General features: G+C 42.8%; 1 protein-coding gene across 1 annotated transcript; it reads left to right on the top strand.

The window, feature by feature from the left end:
* Positions 1–341: 341 nt before the first annotated feature.
* LOC139531740 (nuclease EXOG, mitochondrial-like) lies at positions 342–14,070 on the top strand. Its single transcript, XM_071328497.1, has 6 exons — positions 342–632; positions 872–1,021; positions 1,166–1,305; positions 1,493–1,569; positions 1,792–1,906; positions 12,171–14,070. The coding sequence occupies exons 1-6, from the start codon at positions 386–388 to the stop codon at positions 12,654–12,656; spliced, it is 1,215 nt and encodes a 404-aa protein (XP_071184598.1). The 5' UTR covers positions 342–385; the 3' UTR covers positions 12,657–14,070.
* Positions 14,071–14,744: the final 674 nt, after the last annotated feature.

Genomic DNA, 14,744 nt, shown 5'->3' with positions numbered 1-14,744 from the left:
CGAGACTACATTGGGACGAATGGAGTGGGGGAGTAGAAAGTGCTGCTGGGCACATAGACCTCAGTCCCCCATTAAATAACATGTATAGATTCTACATTCTCTAGTGAGTAACCTCAACCCCACTTTTACTTCAGCACCTGGAGTAGTTTTCTAAGCCAATACGTAAGTCAATATAATAACATCATAATAATATAATAAGCCAATATGTACTGTATTGCAAATACAGTGTATTTCATTGGGGCATTTATTTGACACCTATAAAAGTGCAAATGTCACTTAAATATAAACAAATATGGATCATTGTTCATATTTAGACTAGTCATTTTCACATATCGTGAACGTAGGGGACCTTTATTTTGAAAAGTTTCGAAATTTTGTGACCCGGATGTACTTTTCTTTGTGTTGCCCACGAGACGCTGGTGATAACTTCTACCTAAAAACACAAAGCAACAAGACACATTATTTCAAAGTATTTTATCTGTTGAATATTATAAAGATGTCAGGGAATGTTAAATTCTTTAGATTTGTCGGTGGTTTTGTGTGCGGCGCCGCCGTCACCACTGGATCATGTGTTGCAGTGATGAAACTTTACAAGGATGAGGACACAGAGGACCAGAGAGAGCCCGAGAAAGGTTTGCTTTTAAGTTAGTATTTAGCTAGCTTAGTTAAGTTAGCCATCACCTGTAATGAAATTAGCCAGTATACACAGATGATACGTAATGATTACTTAATGAACAATTATCAAAGCTGATCCACAAGTACCCAATGATTCATATTAAACTTAGCCACTTCAGAAGCCAGCCAAATGTGGTATAATTTTGCAATATTTGTGAGTTCTGCCTATGTAAATAACATCAATGCTTTGTTACAGTTCCTCAGGCACAGCAGGACATAGGGCGGTATGGCTTCCCCTTGACAGGAGCTGAGATACGATACTACGCCAACCACACATTGTCCTACAACCAAGCCATGAAAACACCAAGATGGGTCGCAGAGCACCTGTCACATGAGAAACTATTGGGTAACAATTTTGTAATGTTAATCTAATAATGTAGTCATAATATCCCTATGAGCAAAAATGTATTGTGCTCACTGGGATAGTCATAGGCAGCTGTTATACAGACATCCTAGATATAGGCTAATTCTCTTCTTCTTGCTGCCGCAGGGAAAGCCGACAGAAAGCACTGTAAATTCAAGCCAGACCCCAGTATCCCAGAACCCTTCACTGCACACAATGCTGACTACCTTGGCAGTGGCTGGTCCAGGGGCCATATGGCCCCCGCAGGAGACAACAAGACCTCAGAGGTACCCAGCACATCACACCTATCCAACATATTGGTGACATTTAGTTTCGTAGGTTGAGCTTGGAGTAATGTCTTGTCCTTAGTTGATGTGGTTTACACCAGTGGTTTGTTAAGACCTTTTCTTGTTTTGATGGTATGTGAGGTGAACTGGTCTTACAGAATTCTCTCCTTTCTGTTCCTATTAACAGCAGTCAATGGCTGAAACCTTTTACCTATCCAACATTGTGCCCCAGAACTATGAAAACAACGCTGGATACTGGAACAGGTATATGGGAACCCCCAGTGATATTCATTGCATTTGTTCCACAAGTTAGGTGATACTACTTGGTCCTAGTACTGTATATACATGGAATGACCTATGCTGAAATACAACTCTCTCTTAATCTAAGCTATTGTACCTTGAAGCCAAACTTTACTTCTGATCAATGGAATGATCATTTTGAAGTCTGTGAACAGCCCCAGTATAATAGACTGTTTTGTATTTCAGACTGGAGATGTACTGCAGGGACCTGGCCAAGCGCTTTGATGACGTGTGGGTCATATCGGGACCTCTGGTCCTTTCTGAAGAGGGGGCTGATGGGAAAAAGACAGTGTCCTACCAGGTAACTGAAGCTGTTAGGCGGACCACACTGTACAGTCCAGGGTGAAGTTTTCCCTAGGTACAGATCTAGGATCTCCCCAAATCCTAACCTTAACCATTAATGGGGGAAATGCGACTAGGGGCAACTGTACAGTGTTCACTCAATGTCAGTGGTTTGTCTGAGAGCTCCAAAAAGAAATGCACTCGTAAAGTATTTAGACCCCTTGACTTTTTCCACATTGTTACGTTAAAGTCTTATTCTAAAATTGATTAAAAAGAAAACATCCTCATCGATCTACACACAATACACCATAATGACAAATCAAAAACTGTTTTTTGGGGGGAAATGTTTGCAAATTTATAAAATAAAATATGGAAATATCACATTTCCATAAGTATTCAGACCCTTTGCTCAGTACTTTGTTGAAGCACCTTTGGCAATGATTACAGCCTCGAGTCTTCTTGGGTATGACGCTACAAGCTTGGCACACCTATATTTTGGGAGCTTCTCCCATTCTTCTCTGTAGATCCTCTCAAGCTTTGTCAGGTTGGATGGGGAGCGTTGCTGCACAGCTATTTTCAGGTCTCTCCAGAGACGTTCGGTCCGGTTCAAGTCCGGGCTCTGGCTGGGTCACAAGGACATTCAGAGACTTGTCCATGAAGCCACTCCTGCGTTGTCTTGGCTGTGTGCTTAGGGTCATTGTCCTGTTGGAAGGTGAACCTTCGCCCCAGTCTGAGGTCCTGAGCGCTCTGGAGCAGGTTTTCATCAAGGATCTCGCTGTACTTTGCTTTGTTCATCTTTCCCTTGATCCAGACTAGTTTCCCAGTCCCTGCCGCTGAAAGACATCCCCACAGGATGATGCTGCCACCACCATGCTTCACAGTAGGGATGGTGCCAGGTTTCCTCCAGATGTGACGCTTGGCATTTTGGCCAAAGAGTTCAATCTTCGTTTCATCAGACCAGAGAATCTTGTTTTTCGTGGTCTGAGAGTCTTTAGGTGCCTTTTTGCAAACTCCAAGTGGGCTGTGATGTGCCTTTTACTGTGCCTTTTACTGGCTTCTGTCTGGCCACTCTACCATAAAGACCTGATTGGTGGAGTGCTGCAGAACCTGTCCTTCTGGAAGGTTCTCCCATCTCCACAGAGGAACTCTGGAGCTCTATCAGAGTGACCATCGGGTTCTTGGTCACCTCCCTGACCAAGGCCCTTCTTCCCCGATTGCTCAGTTTGGCCGGGAGGCCAGCTCTAGGAAGAGTTGGTGGTTCCAAACTTCTTACATTTAAGAAGGAGTGCGGCCACTGTGTTCTTGGGGACCTTCAATGCTGTGTACTTTTTTAGTACCCTTTCCCAGATCTGTGCTTCGACACAATCGTGTCTTGGAGCTCTACAGACAATTCCTTCGACCTCGTGTCTTGATTTTTTTCTCTGACATGCACTGTCAACTGTGGGACCTTATATAGACAGGTGTGTGCTTTTCCAAATCATGTCCAATCAATTTAATTTACTACAGGTGGACTCCAATCAAGTTGTAGAAACATCTCAAGGATGATCAATGTAAACAGGATGCACATGATCTCAATTTCGAGTCTCATAGCAAAGGGTCTGAATACCTATGTAAATAAGGTATTTCAGATTTACATTTTTTATAAATTAGCCAAAAATTTGAAAAAACGATTTTCGCTTTATCGTTATGGGGTATTGTGTGTAGATTGATGAGGAAAAACATCAATTTAATCAATTTTAGAATAAGGCTGTAACGTAACAAAATGGGGAAAAAGTCAAGGGGTCTGAATAGTTTCCGAAGGCACTGTGTATAATTGTTATAATCTATACCCCTCTAACTCAATTCTGGATCTCGAAGACAGTTCCAATGCATTTTGTCATTGTTCCCCTATAATCAGGGACTGATTTAGACCTGGGACACCAGGTGGGTGCAATTAATTATCAGGTAGAACACAAAACCAGCAGGTTCCAGACCTCGTGGGGTAAGAGTTGAATACCCCTGATCTATATACTACCGTACATTATACAACGGGTGGGTCTAAACCTGGATGCTGATTGGTTAAAACACCGCATTCCAACCGGTGTCTATTCCACGAGTTACCACCGGCTTTTAGCCGGTGGTGTTAAAATGATGTTAAAATGACTATTTACTCTATTCCATCTGACTCCACTGTCTCATCAGCTCAGCTTATTTATATACTAGATCTGTCTCTCCGACATTTGCAACATTGTTTCAATGTTGAAATTAAATCTCCAGCTGTCCTATGGTAATGCCGGTTGTCGGGACGAGACAGACAGGCTGGCAGTTTTTCTCAGCCAGTCAATCCTGAATCAGCATAATTTTTATGGATATATACAAATATATGTCAATAGAAAAACAAGAAATGCAACTAGTTTGCTGTCATTCCGGCTTTAGTTTGAAGTGATTGTGTTAGCTGTCTCTTCTGAACAGTGGCCTTTTAATGAAAATAGGTCAATCATTATTTGAATATGTTGGCAACCCGTTGTATAAAAGTGATAATGCCGACAAAGCCGGTGTTTGTAGGATATATTGGCACGGTTTGTTTCGGGCCTAACAACACCCATGCCAATATATCCTCCAAACACCAGCTTCTCTGGCGTTATCACTTAATTATACAACGGGTGGGTCTAATCCTGAATGCTGATTGGTTAAAATTGCATTCCAGCCGGTGTCTATTCCACAGGTCACCACCGGCTAAAATGCATATTTACTCTGTTCCATCTGACTGAGCAATCCACTGTCTCATCAGCCCAGCCAGGCAATTTATAAACTTGATCTCCACTATAAAAAGCATCTAGACATTATTTCACATTTCTTTTAGACTAACATTTCGTTTTCAACAGCGGAGATTTGTATAAACCTTGCCGTCTCTCTCCGACATTTGCAACATTGTTTCAATATTCAAATTTGATCTCCAGCTGTCCCATAGTAATGAACGTGTCGGGAGTCGGGACGAGACAGACAGGCAGGCAGCGTTTCTCAGCCAGTCGAAATTATGAATCAGCTGACATAATTCTTATGGATATAAACAAAGAAATGTCAATTAAAAAAAGGTAAAATGAAACTAAATGCTGCTAGTTTGCAGTCTTTCCAGCTTCAGTTTGAAGTGATTGTGTTAGCTGTGTTGTTGGCTAGTTCCTCTGAACAACAGTGTCCTGACGAGAGCACGTTTTCTATGCCAGGTGAAATCTCGCCGCATTAGCTCATTGTTATGGATGTATCCAAGTGACTGTCACTACAAAACAACTTAAACAAATGCAAATGCCAAATTGTTATTCTGGCTGCACTGTTTGATGTGACAGTAAGTTAGCCGTAGTTGGCTAGCTAGCAAGCAAGGGATAAGAATGTTGCCAGCCAGTATGGCAATGGAACATTTGGATACAGAATAAAAAGACTGAACGACTGGGTTGCGTCTCTGGCAACCGAACCGATAGAACGAACGACCAGCCGGCTTGTGTAGCAACCCTAACCCTAGATTTGTGTCGGGACTATATCTTGTGGAAGGATGAACAGGCATGAATAAATTCATCAAAATAATGTTTTTAATGAAAATATGTCAATCATTATTTGAATATGTTGTTAACCTATAAAAGTGATAATGCCCTCGAAGCCGGGATATAGGATATATTGGCAAACCGTGCCAATATATTCTCCAATGGCATATACCACAAACCCCCAAGGTGCCTTATTGCTATTAGAAATTGGTTATATATCCTCGAAACACCGGCTTCTCGGGCATCATCTCTTAATTATACCATGACATTGTTGAATACTTGTTTCTAATTGGCTTGAAGGGCATTCTAGAGTGCATTATTTAAGCAATAATGCACGAGGGTGTGTGGTATATGGATAATATACCACGGCTAAGGGCTGTTCTTAGCCCGACACAACGTGGAGTGCCTGGATACAGCCCGTAGCTGTGGTATATTGGCCATATACCACAAACCCCCTAGGTGCCTTATTGCTATTATAAACTTGTTACCAACTTAATAAGAGCAGTAAAAATAAATGTTTTGTCATACCCGTGGTATACGGTCTGATATACCACGGCTGTCAGCCAATCAGCATTCAGGGCTCGAACCAACCAGTTTATAAATAAGGGATAATCAACGAGGAGCTATGCGTTCTCTGGAGAAAAAATGTATGATGTGGAAGGTGTGTTCCATGACACGCTAGGGGAGTGGAACTAACCTTCCAAGGAGTTACATTATTTTCCAGAGAACACATAGAGCCCCAAGTTGATTATCTTTTTTATACCATGGCTATAATTTAACACATTTGCAGCTAGAAATGTGTTCATTTGCAGGAAGAAATGTGTTCAACATCTACTGAAGGAATTAGCAAGTTCACTAGATAGCTACAGTAGTTGCCTTGGTAACCAAACAAACAGATTTACTAGTCTAGCTAACCAACCCATTAGTCCTAGCTTGCTATTATGAAAATAGAATTCAGCAATGCCAATAACTTCAATTTGACCTTTGCTTCCAAATGCAGCTCAAACATAGAACATGTAAGAATTCAATGAACTATAGCCATTGAATTGTATTGCTGATATACTGTGCATTATTTAAGCAATAAGGCACGAGGGGGTGTGGTATATGGCCAATATACCACTGCTAAGGGCTGCTCTCGCACGACACAATGTGGAGTGCCTGGATACAGCCCTTAGCGGTGGTCTATTGGCCAGCTACCACAAACCCCCTCGGTGCCTTATTGCTATTATAAACTTGTTACCAACTTAATAAGAGCAGTAAAAATAAATGTTTTGTCATACCTGTGGTATATGGTCTGGTCTACCGCGGCTATCAGCCAGTCAGCATTTAGGGCTTGAACCACCCAGTTTATAAAGGGAATTATAAACTGGGTAGTTCGAGCCCAGAATGCTAAAAGCCGTGGTAGATCAGACCGTGGTAGATCAGCCTTATTGCTTAAGTAACGCACAGTATATCAGCAGTAGAATTCAATGGCTATAGTTCATTGAATTCTTACATGTTCTATGTTTGAGCTGCATTTGAAAGCAAAAGTCAAATTGAAAACATTATTGGCATTACTGAATTCGACTTTCATAATAGCAAGATAGGACTAATGGTTTGGTTAGCTAAACTAGTAAGTCTGTTTGTTTGGTTACCAATGCAACTACTGTAGCTATCTAGTGAACTTGTTAGCTACTTCAGTGGATGTTGAACACATTTCTTTCTACCTGCAAATGAACACATTTCCAGCTATAAATGTGTTAAATTGTAGCCATGGTATAAAATAGATAATAAACTCTGGGCTCTATGAGTTCTTTGGAAAATAATGTAACAAACACGTCGTGGAACACACCTTTCACGTCATACATTTTGTCTCCGGAGAACGCATAGCACCTCGTTGATTATCCCTTACGTATACAATGAGGGAGGAGGTAACATGATGGTTATTTTCTGGACATATCACTGTGCTGCCTCATGGCCACTAGATGTCACTGTTGCACAAAAAATCCCTCTTGTCGATGAAGCCCATCTTCTTTTCAAGTCCAACCCACACAAAGCACACGAGTACTGTTGTTATTTATTCACGGAGACTTTTGTACACTGCCCATATTGTCATTAATAAAATATGCCAACTCTCTCGTAATATTAGTCTTACTCAACGTCAAACAACACTCGCTAGATTCTGACAGTGGCTTTTTAGTAGCTCAAATTTTTTTTTTAGGTGAATATCTGGATGCTGTCGGCTGGTTAGGTTAGTGTTTGTTTTCCTCTGCGTTAGTTACGTTTGCATCGAAGCTTTGCCCCCCCTGTGGCTATTCTATCAGAGAAAGTGTGCTATGAGTGTTTCTTTGTCCTCCAGTGAGGCCCAGAGTGTAAACCCACAAGGACAGACGGTTGCCCTAGGGCAGGGATCATCGACTAGATTCAGCCGCAGGCAGATTTTTTCTTGAGTCGATGGTCAGGGGGCCAGAACATCATTTCAAATAATTTGTAGACTGCAAATTGACCGCAAGACGCCCAAACAAATATCGTATTTGACTAAAACTAAAATATAATTTCAAACCTTGCTTACATTTGTATACGGTCACATATCTCTATTGTTCGTGGGAATACTTTGGAACAGATTTTTTACATCAAAATAACTTGGGAGCTGATTTGCTGGTGTTTTTACAGTCTTATGTCTACCAATAAAAAATGATAATAAATAAAATAACACTTTTTCGGGGGCCAAATAAAGTCACAGTGACAGGTGTATGGGTTCCCCGCCAGTTGGGGAACCTAGCCCTAGGGCTGTTACCTAGACACCCAGATCATCTGCGACAGGGGCCGTGTTCCACCCATTGAAACACCAAACCCACCTGGGGCCTGAGCTGCAGCAGTGGGGATTAAACACACACGACACACCCACAGTTTATTATTTTCTTTTGCTACCTCTCCAGTTGCCATGGCAGTGCCCCCTGGGTATTGCCAGGCGGTCCTTGTTTCCTGTGAGGGATTGAGAGGTTTAGAGGCCTCCGGGGATGCCCGCCTTAGGTTGGTAGTGCCAGCCTCTAACATCCGCGGTGGAGAGGCCTGGAGTGCAGTGTCTTCATCCCAGATGAACTCACCTGGAGTGGGGTCTCCCTGTGGTTTATCAGGGGCCAACACACTGTCCCCCCATCAGCAGGAACAGGACTCCCACCTAGAGAGGAAGAAGAGAGAGAAAGAGAATGAGAGGAAGAAAAAACAGAGAGAGAGTAGAGAAGAATGAAAGCTCTGTGTAGTAGGCCTACCTTTTGTCCTTATGGGGATATTATATACAGTGGGGAGAACAAGTATTTGATACACTGACGATTTTGCAGGTTTTCCTACTACATGCTTTGTAAGAGGTCTGTCATTTTTATCATAGGTACACTTTAACTGTGAGAGACGGAATCTAAAACAAAAATCCAGAAAATCACATTGTATGATTTTTAAGTAATTCATTTGCATTTTATTGCATGACATAAGTATTTGAAACATCAGAGAAGCCGAACTTAATATTTGGTACAGAAACCTTTGTTTGCAATTACAGAGATCATACGTTTCCTGTAGTTCTTGACCAGGTTTGCACACACTGCAGCAGGGATTTTGGCCCACTCCTCCATACAGACCTTCTCCAGATCCTTCAGGTTTCGGGGCTGTCGCTGGGCAATACGGACTTTCAGCTCCCTCCAAAGATTTTCTATTGGGTTCAGGTCTGGAGACTGGCTAGGCCACTCCAGGACCTTGAGATGCTTCTTACGGAGCCACTCCTTAGTTGCCCTGGCTGTGTGTTTCGGGTCATTGTCATGCTGGAAGACCCAGCCACGACCCATCTTCAATGCTCTTACTGAGGGAAGGAGGTTGTTGGCCAGATCTCGCGATACATGGCCCCATCCATCCTCCCCTCAATACGGTGCAGTTGTCCTGTCCCCTTTGCAGAAAAGCATCCCCAAAGAATGATGTTTCCACCTCCATGCTTCATGGTTGGAATGGTGTTCTTGGGGTTGTACTCATCCTTCTTCTTCCTCCAAACACGGCGAGTGGAGTTTAGACCAAAAAGCTCTAATTTTGTCTCATCAGACCACATGACCTTCTCCCATTCCTCCTCTAGATCATCCAGATGGTCATTGGCAAACTTCAGACGGGCCTGTACATGCGCTGGCTTGAGCAGGGGGACCTTGCGTGCGCTGCAGGATTTTAATCCATGACGGCGTATTGTGTTACTAATGGTTTTCTTTGAGACTGTGGTCCCAGCTCTCTTCAGGTCATTGACCAGGTCCTGCCGTGTAGTTCTGGGCTGATCCCTCACCTTCCTCATGATCATTGATGCCCCACAAGGTGAGATCTTGCATGGAGCCCCAGACCGAGGGTGATTGACCGTCATCTTGAACTTCTTCCATTTTCTAATAATTGCGCCAACAGTTGTTGCCTTCTCACCAAGCTGCTTGCCTATTGTCCTGTAGCCCATCCCAGCCTTGTGCAGGTCTACAATTTTATCCCTGATGTCCTTACATAGCTCTCTGGTCTTGGCCATTGTGGAGAGGTTGGAGTCTATTTGATTGAGTGTGTGGACAGGTGTCTTTTATACAGGTAACGAGTTCAAACAGGTGCAGTTAATACAGGTAATGAGTGGAGAACAGGAGGGCTTCTTAAAGAAAAACTAACAGGTCTGTGAGAGCTAGAATTCTTACTGGTTGGTAGGTGATCAAATACTTATGTCATGCAATAAAATGCAAATGAATTACTTAAAAATCATACAATGTGATTTTCTGGATTTTGCCATAACTTTGAAAGTGTGCTTGGGGTCGTTGTCCATTTGGAAGACCCATTTGCGACCAAGCTTTAACTTCCTGACTGATGTCTTGAGATGTTGCTTCAATATATCCACATCATTTTCCTACCTCATGATGCCATCTATTTTGTGAAGTGCACCAGTCCCTCCTGCAGCAAAGCACCCCCACAACATGATGCTGCCACCCCCGTGCTTCACGGTTGGGATGGTGTTCTTCGGCTTGCAAGCATTCCCCTTTTTCCTCCAAACATAACGATGGTCATTATGGCCAAACAGTTCTATTTTTGTTTCATCAGACCAGTGGACATTTCTCCAAAAAGTACGATCTTTGTCCCCATGTGCAGTTGCAAACCGTAGTCTGGCTTTTTTATGGCCGTTTTGGAGAACTGGCTTCTTCCTTGCTGAGTGGCCTTTCAGGTTATGTCGATATAGGACTCGTTTTACTGTGGATATAGATACTTTTGTACCTGTTTCCTCCAGCATCCTCATAAGCTCCTTTGCTGTTGTTCTGCGATTGATTTGCACTTTTCGCACCAAAGTACGTTCATCTCTAGGAGACAGAACGCGTTTCCTTCCTGAGCGGTATGACGGCTGCGTGGTCCCATGGTGTTTCTGCTTGTGTACTATTGTTTGTACAGATGAACGTGGTACCTTCAGGTGTTTGGAAATTGCTCCCAAGGATGAACCAGACTTGTGGAGGTCTACAATTTTGTCTTGGCTGATTTCTTAAAAATTTTCCATGATGTCAAGCAAAGAGGCACTGAGTTTGAAGGTAGGCCTTGAAATACATCCACAGGTACACCTCCAATTGACCTTAATGATGTCAATTAGCCTATCAGAAGCTTCTAAAGCCATGACATAATTTTCTGGAATTTTCCAAACTGTTTAAAGGCACAGTCAACTTAAACTTCTGACCCACTGGAATTGTGATACAGTGAATTATAAGTGAAATAATCTGTCTGTAAACAATTGTTGGAAAAATAAATTGTGTCATGCTCAAGGTAGATATCCTAACCAACTTGCCAAAAGTATAGTTTGTTGACTGTACAATGTAGAAAATAGTAAAATAAAGAAAAACCCTTTTAATGAGTAGCCGTGTCCAAACTTTCGACAGGTACTGCATAGTTTGTTGACTCCAACCTAAGTGTATGTAAACTTCGACTTATATACGAAAGTTTGGACACGGCTACTCATTAAAAGGGTTTTTCTTTATTTTACTATTTTCTACATTGTAGAATAATAGTGAAGACATCAAAACAATGAAATAACACATGGAATCATGTAGTAACGAAAAAAGTGTTAAACAAATCCAAATATATTTTAGGTTCTTCAAAGTAGCCACCCTTGATACTATGTCTAAGCCTATATACTGTATGTGTTCTATTTTCGGTACTTTCCTTCACAACCCCAATTTTATTTCATGACCTTGTGAAGGGAAATGTGATCTTAGTGTACAGTCTGCACTCCCGTTTATTCGAGTAATGTAACCGATTGAGAGGTCTCCCTGATTTGTCAAGGCCTTAGTTGGAGCCCCGGGCACTGGGCAGGTGTGGTGAATGATTCTCCCTCTAACTGAATGGTTATTGCCCCTCTAACAAAGCAATGGCACTGTCCTGTTTAGGTGCCGCTTGTGGATTTGACAGCTCTAATGCAGTTCCACCTCAGACACCATCAAAACAACCGCTACAGATATGCGGATGTCGGCTGAAGCGGATCTGCCTGGCTCCTGGATTATTTGATGTGGCCATTAGAGGCTACTTTAATCTAGATCAAACAACCTTTACCATAAATCAGCGTGGACCTCTCCTTGAGATCTCAGGGCGCTGAAGGCATAAGTCCATCTGTTCTTTACGAGGCCTCCATGAACTAACACTGTCGTATCTCGGAACCGCCTAGTCCACAATCTATCGAGGCACGAATAGACCAAAATATGCAAAATGCCCAAAAAATTGCGTTTTAACATGATTTAACGTAATGTGTCGTTATTTGTGCAGGTCATAGGCAAAGACGACGTGGCCGTCCCCACCCACCTCTTCAAAGTCATCCTCGTCGGGAAGGACCAATCGGCATCGGGCAATTTGACTAACAACCAATCGGCATCAATAACCTTGGCCCTCGGAGCCTTTGTCGTACCCAACCAGCCAATCGGCTTCAAGCGCCCACTGACGGACTTCCAGGTGAGTCTATCGGAACTAGAGAAAATCTCGGGCCTGACCTTCTTTCCCAAAGTGGAGCGGACAACTCCGAGCCTCCCCAACTTGTGCGATAGGGATTCCTGCCAGCTGATGGACTTTAAGGATTTCACCTTGTACCTCACGGCCAGGAAGGTGGGCAGTGCCCGCACCACGGTGAAGCTGGAGAAGAGCATGGCGGAGCTGAAAGAGCAGGGCATCGCCCCGGACGACTACGTACTCAAACTGTACCAGGAGAAGAAGAAGGAGCTGGAAAACAAAGAGCATAACCTGGCTCATCTTCCTTAGGGCATTAAGAGAAAACGTTTTGTAGCAGAATAAGAAAATTAGGGTTTCTAATTGGACAAGTCCACATAGTCCCTCCCGTTTTCATTGGTTTGGTGCCTAATGAACACAACCTCTGTGAAACGAGCAACTGGTCAAGTGGCTGTTTTGCTATGGGTTACATAGTTTGTTAGATTGTTTATTGAACAGATTTTTCTGTATATTTCTTAATGTTTTTTTTCCCATTGGAAAGTGTATTTCCCATGCCAGAATTTCCAAAAAGTTTTTTAAAAAATTTGATAGTTTTTTTATTTGCCCTGAACAAAAATATAAACGCAACATGCAACAATTTCAGCATTTTACTGAGTTACAGTTCATATAAGGATTTCAGTCAATTTAAATAAATGTCTTGTCCCCCCGTCTAACTCAATCAGCTTATCAGGCTTTTATGGGTACTAATCGTTAATAGAGACCCAGGCGGAATCATGCGTTTTCTGTACCTACTAATTGCATTGAGACATTTCAATTGGACCGCAGGAAAAGAAGGGCACATGTATCACCAGTGTAATGGATCAGTTTGTTACCGAGAAGCACTATGGGTCGCTTTATTGTTTGTATTACCTCATAGCTGACTTCAGGACATTACCACTCAACCACTGCCATCCGCCAAATGGACCAGGCGGATATCAGATATACAGTAGTATCACATCACTAAAGACTAGCCTAGACCCCATCACTCACCCATCATCCACCTTACACACACACACACAGGATCCTACTCAGCGATTTTTTTTTTTAATCAACCATAGCCTATTGGAATCAGGATGAGAACTATTAGGCCTAATGCAGTGTAATTGACAAATGAGAACACATGAACACACACTCTGTCTACTGTACACACACTGTCTGGCAGACCAGAGCTGCATCTCAATATTACGAAGCAGTTTCCTCTGCTTGTGTTCTCTCCTTGAAATTCTCATACTTGATGCCTACCAGGAATTTGCTTGGACCTCTCCAGTCTTGTGAGATTACTAAAGGTGCAGCCTCTGTCGTAGCCGGCCGCGACTGGGAGACCCATGGGGCTGCGCACAATTGGCCCAGCGTCGTCCGGGTTAGGGGAGGGTTTGGCTGGCAGGGATGTCCTTGTCCCATTGCACACTAGCGACTCCTGTGGCGGCCCGGGCGCAGTGCACGCTGACACGGTCGCCCGGTGCACGGTGTTTCCTCCGACACATTGGTGTGGCTGGCTTCCGGGTTAAGTGGGCATTGTGTCAAGAAGCAGTGCGGCTTGGCTGAGTTGTGTTTCGGAGGACGCATGGCTCTCGACCTTCGCCTCTCCCGAGTCCGTATGGGAGATGCAGCGACGAGACAAGACTGTAACTACCAATTGGATACCATGAAATTGGGGAGAAAAAGGAGTATAAGTAAAAAAAAATAATATGTTTTTAAAGATTACTAAAGGTGAATGACAGGATACAGGGGCTAGATAGGTGGCCATTTTCAACTATTGAGCTGCTATATTTGTCATTCGTCTAGCTTAAATGATTTGATGCCACTTTACAGTAGGTTGGGGTGACAGTAATCCACTCTGAGCTCAGCTGGCACTGCTTTACCGGTTAGAGTCCCACTGTGCCACCGTGTTTGTCAGGGATCACCAGCCAGGGAAGGTCAGGAGCAAGGGTGGCACTGGGAACCATGTGATGATATATTATGTAGAAATACGTTGTTACTTTTCCAATGTATGGCATGGTTTTATTAATAATCAACTGTACATTAATATCAACTTCTCCCAACAGCTAATAAATATGGAGAGCAGAGAAGTTCTCATTTGGAATATGGGACCCATTTAAAGTAGATTTTCCTCACCCGAGAACATGATTTTCTAACCAGTCACACTGCAAATTGGTGCTTTTACTGTAATTGTAATCCTACTCTATATGGTAAAATGCTGTCATTTTCACCTTCCAAGGTAAATGACCCTGAAGGTAAAGAGAGGCTTTCCCATTTACAGTGATTCAGGAACTGTATGTGTGCTTAACACAAACTGATCAATTTGCATGGGACATCTATATGGAGAGAGATGAATGTTACTGTGTTTACCTTTTTTATCAC

The sequence above is a fragment of the Salvelinus alpinus genome, chromosome 10, assembly GCF_045679555.1.
Source record: "Salvelinus alpinus chromosome 10, SLU_Salpinus.1, whole genome shotgun sequence".
Classification (NCBI taxonomy): Eukaryota; Metazoa; Chordata; class Actinopteri; order Salmoniformes; family Salmonidae; genus Salvelinus; species Salvelinus alpinus.
Note: the sequence above shows the minus strand (reverse complement) of the source record. Positions and strands in the feature narration are given on the sequence as shown.